The sequence below is a fragment of the Pseudorasbora parva genome, chromosome 1 (assembly GCF_024679245.1).
Source record: "Pseudorasbora parva isolate DD20220531a chromosome 1, ASM2467924v1, whole genome shotgun sequence".
Taxonomy (NCBI): domain Eukaryota; kingdom Metazoa; phylum Chordata; class Actinopteri; order Cypriniformes; family Gobionidae; genus Pseudorasbora; species Pseudorasbora parva.
Genome location: NC_090172.1, coordinates 45,032,981 through 45,037,286, shown reverse-complemented (window position 1 = coordinate 45,037,286; position 4,306 = coordinate 45,032,981). Strand labels below are relative to the sequence as shown.

Genomic DNA, 4,306 nt, shown 5'->3' with positions numbered 1-4,306 from the left:
TGCCGTCTGCATCCAAGCCAGCAGATGTCGCCTTTGCCTCAGGTTTCAGATGATGAAATACCGATTACGATTTTTACCACACTGATTCGAGCTGCCAGCAACAACGCGCGGTCGGTTGCTTGTCTAGTGCTGGCAGATTAAATCATAAATCACATTATTATTCGTACCACACGTAGCAGTTGTTGGGGTTAGGTAAAACATTTATAACAATAAACATTTATTTAACATGATCAGGATCATTTTGATTGAAATAAAATTTACTTTTTATATGAAAAAATACAATTGGAAAACACATGAAAAATATTGTGGTTAGTTTATTGGACATACAGTACATGGACCGTATTTAGTAACTTATATCATTATTATTTGGCACCCAGTTCAGCCGCTCTTAATTCTTTCACAGATTTTTGTCTGACATCTTTCCCGAACTGTCTTTTTTCCCCTTCTTGGTAGTGTTACAAGACACCTTTGGTGTGGCACCTTTTGTGTCACTTATGGAGAAGTATTTCAGTTCTGCACTTGCTCTCAGTGGCTTTGATTTTTTCGAGACTGTTCTTGCCCAGGCAGGGTCCAAAATAAACCTTTTTTGCAATACCTGCCAAAAGAGAGTGGATTGAGAAAATATATAAATACATGTCATAAATACATTTAACCAAGCACAAATCTGCCCAAAATATTTGCTTAAAATATACATCATCAAGTTGTGAGAACTTTGCGCTAAAAGTATTTATATACAGTTAATGTTCATAATTATCTGGAGGTGCGTATATAAATGTATTTATTTTGCTCATTTAAAATTGTACTGCATAAAATGTTATGCATAAAATAATATTTTATGCAAAAAACAAAGCCTGTCCAAATGTCGCTTTGTCTTTCTCTGAGATAAACCATTTTAGTTGACATTAATTCAACAAAAATAATAGAACTTTTTTTGATGACTTTCCATTATTCGTCTTCCAGAGAAGGGTGTGGGCTATGGACTGAAGTACACAGAGGACCAATTCAGGACACATTTCATGAGTTGTGCATGTTTCTTTAATATAGCAAAAATGTGTCAAGTTTCAAAACATTCCCAGTGTATTATTCATTGCTGCTATTTTAAACACCAAAAAGCCAGACTAAAAGGATGGGAATAACTCCACTGAACAGATAGGGTCTGCTTTCTATGATCCTAAACATTTTGTTCATTAATGCAGATTGAGAAATTAACAGAAAATGCTTTATTGATTTGTTTTATTAAACACTGTAAATAAGGTAATTATACTCTTCATGTGTTAATAAATGTACAAAATACAGTTCATGGAATCAATTTTAGCGTTAAATACTACACAGCTACTGTACATCCACCTGTCAAGTTTCCATTCATACATCTCATCCAGCTCAACGCAGTTATCTCTAAGGGTGGAGGTTATACTGCAATATAACCATTCATACTCTCAGTACCATCCTATTTTTTCTCTAGTGTCATAAACAAGTACCAGGAAAGGTAACAACAACCGAGCTAATGTGAGATTAACAGCACAGCTTCCATAAATATGTACAAAAATAAGAACGTCAGAGTCAACACAACAGACACAACATACGAGACTTGGCTGCGTTAGGTCTTCAGATGTAGCATTTGTAGAAAATGTCCACAGTTTTTGGTTTCATGATAAAGTGTTTTTAGTTCTTTTTATGAAGGAACTTCATTTTGTTTCCTGTATAAAGAAAAAATAAGATGAAACTTTGGTGTATCAGGTTGTTATGTTTGATATACCTTTTCATAAAACAAGGTTGATACTTAGGCCGTGTGTTCACCAAAGTGTTTTTAGCAAGCTGAAAACGCCAGACACAATATAGCTGCAGGAGTTCGAGAGCGGTGCACCAGGTTTTTTTTGTTACTAGTAACTGCTTTCGAATATAGTCATCTGAACGAGACATGTATATTCTAAGAATAGCAGAATATGGTTAATTTTTGGTCGCAACCCTCCTCCACTGTGATTTGATGGCTGTGTAAAAAGTGACAGTGATGAGTCAAGCGTGCAGCGCTCAGCATAAAATAGACACTCAGCGGCTCATTGCGCTGCTGACGTTTTTAAATATGCGGCGCTCCCATTGAAGACTATTGAAAATGCTTTGGTGGACACATGGCCTTACATATGTATGTGTCACATACAGTACTGTGCTGTACTCACCTAAACCCTTCAGAAATTTGTTGACTCCACTCTGTTCTGTGTCTGGTAACTCCTCCAGATACTGTTCCACTCTCTGCTCAAATAGACCTGATAAATAAATAATGCTCATTTACATATATACATTTTTTAGCTTCTGTCAAAAGAATTGTTTTTGGTGACCAGAAGGTGGCAGTAAAGATCTGATTTAAACTTAATACCCCTTCCACCCCATCTGAAAAAGACCCACACAAGTAGAGTATAATTATGCTGGGTGTGGGTTTCAAATTATACTTAATGGCCTCAAGCTAATAGAACATCATGTTTTATGAGAAGCCATTTTCTTTAATTGACCCGGCAAGATTTACCTTTGGCCCTATACTTCCTCATCTCCTTATCCTGGATGAATCCAGCAAACATCTGAGACTCCATGAAGACACCCAGGAATCGGCGGATGCTCTTAGAAGCCACCGACTTGCGGAAGGCTTCTCGCTGGAAGATGCGCTCCCCTCTTTCGCCCTGGGTAAGAAACAGGGAATAGTGGCCAATGGTCTCCAGGAAAAAGCGGATGAAGGCCTCTGACACCACACTGTTCAAAGAGGCGGTGCACTCTGTGAAAAGAGGGGATATCAGAAAGATTTATTTTTCAATATCATCACCGTGTGCATGTTAGAACCCCTCCTCGAAAATGAGATGGTACATCTCAAGGGGTTAGTCCTACTAATAAATTTAAATACCAATAAATTAAAAATGTCCTAGAGCAACTAAACTGGCCAATTTTATTGTATCAAGCATAGACAAAAAATATCAATCTAAGATGAGGTACAATTCATGTTCATGGTGGGAGAAAATTGTTTTAATTGGAAATTAAACAGTAAAACCATATGTTCTGCTTTACAGTCAGAGCATATATGCAAATAGCCAGTGAGTCCATTGAAAACAGATGGGCAAGGCCACAAAGTCAGGCTTTTCACCTTCATCTGATTCGCTGTCGGAGTCTTGATTGATGATGTCGTTTCTCTGTTCGAGAGATTGCTCCAGAGCAGCTTGCAGTTTGCGTGGTAATAGAGAGGCCTCGTCATCCATCTGTATACAGGAAGAGTACCAAGATTAACGTTGTAACAATGTTCAGTGATTCATAACATGACACAGCCCGCTTGTTTATATTGCGCTTGTTCTCAGATCTTAATGACAACACGCAATTAGCTGCACTACAGCCATGGGAGAGTTTGTGTCAAACTTTATGGAGAGAGATTGTTTATGGACGAACCTGTCTGATGAAGCGGTCCGTTCCAAGATCGACCATTAAAGCCTGAAATATACAGAGAAACAGGCCTCAATTAGGTTAGGTGAGCCATAACGGATTTCAGTAAGATTTAAACAAAAATTATGTAACTGACTAACTGACAAGTCTAACAAATCCCCAGAAGACAAAACTACTGTCTGTATAAGAAATCTATTTGAAATGATGGATCGCTATACATCCAATAGTCAAATCCCACACTGAAGCCACTGGAAAATAGGCCATCTTTGATGTGCTTGCCTTGCATTATAATTATTGTACATATTTATTAAAACCAACTGAATCAATAGGCAGTGCAGGACCAATAAGCACAAACTCAATAGACTGTTAAAAGTATAAACGGTATTCCTAAAAAAAAGTTAGGGTTAAGGGCAGGCCTGTTCACACCAAGGACGATAGCTTTAAAGATAACGCTAAAAATATACTTCTAAAAATTGTTAGCAGAAGAATAGCAAAGTTCAAACCACAGCTATAATGATTAGAACGATTTTATCCGATTTGTCAACCAATCAGAATCCATCCTGATGTAACAAGCTTGAGCATTTTAAGCGGAAGACAAACATGCTTGTAGAATAAACTTAATATCGTCCACTGGGGTGGATGCTAATATTGTTAACTTTATAGTTATCGTTCTTGGTGTGAACAGGCCTTTACACTTTATTTTACATATTTTATATAGTTGTACATTGTATTTACACAAATAAATATTGAGTAATATTAATGAACTACATGTACTTACTATAGGGTTATGAATAGGGTTTGGTTTATGGTTAGTTACTTGTAATTATGCATAATTTACTGTTATTACTATAGTAAGTACATGTAGTAACGTACTACGAGTAACTAATCCAAC

The 4,306-nt window shown here is 36.9% G+C and overlaps 1 protein-coding gene across 4 annotated transcripts in view; it reads right to left on the bottom strand.

Moving 5' to 3' along the window:
- Positions 1-1,216: 1,216 nt before the first annotated feature.
- dennd2b (DENN domain containing 2B) overlaps positions 1,217-4,306 on the bottom strand; it is a 65,075-nt gene continuing 61,985 nt past the window's right edge. For all 4 annotated transcript variants that reach the window (XM_067442730.1, XM_067442742.1, XM_067442728.1 and 1 more), the window contains 5 exons: positions 3,421-3,462; positions 3,125-3,236; positions 2,519-2,761; positions 2,175-2,261; positions 1,217-1,697 (listed from right to left, as the gene is read on the bottom strand). In XM_067442730.1, the coding sequence (XP_067298831.1) occupies positions 1,663-1,697; positions 2,175-2,261; positions 2,519-2,761; positions 3,125-3,236; positions 3,421-3,462 (519 nt within the window). In that variant the 3' untranslated portion in view covers positions 1,217-1,662. The remainder of the gene's footprint in view (positions 1,698-2,174; positions 2,262-2,518; positions 2,762-3,124; positions 3,237-3,420; positions 3,463-4,306) is intronic.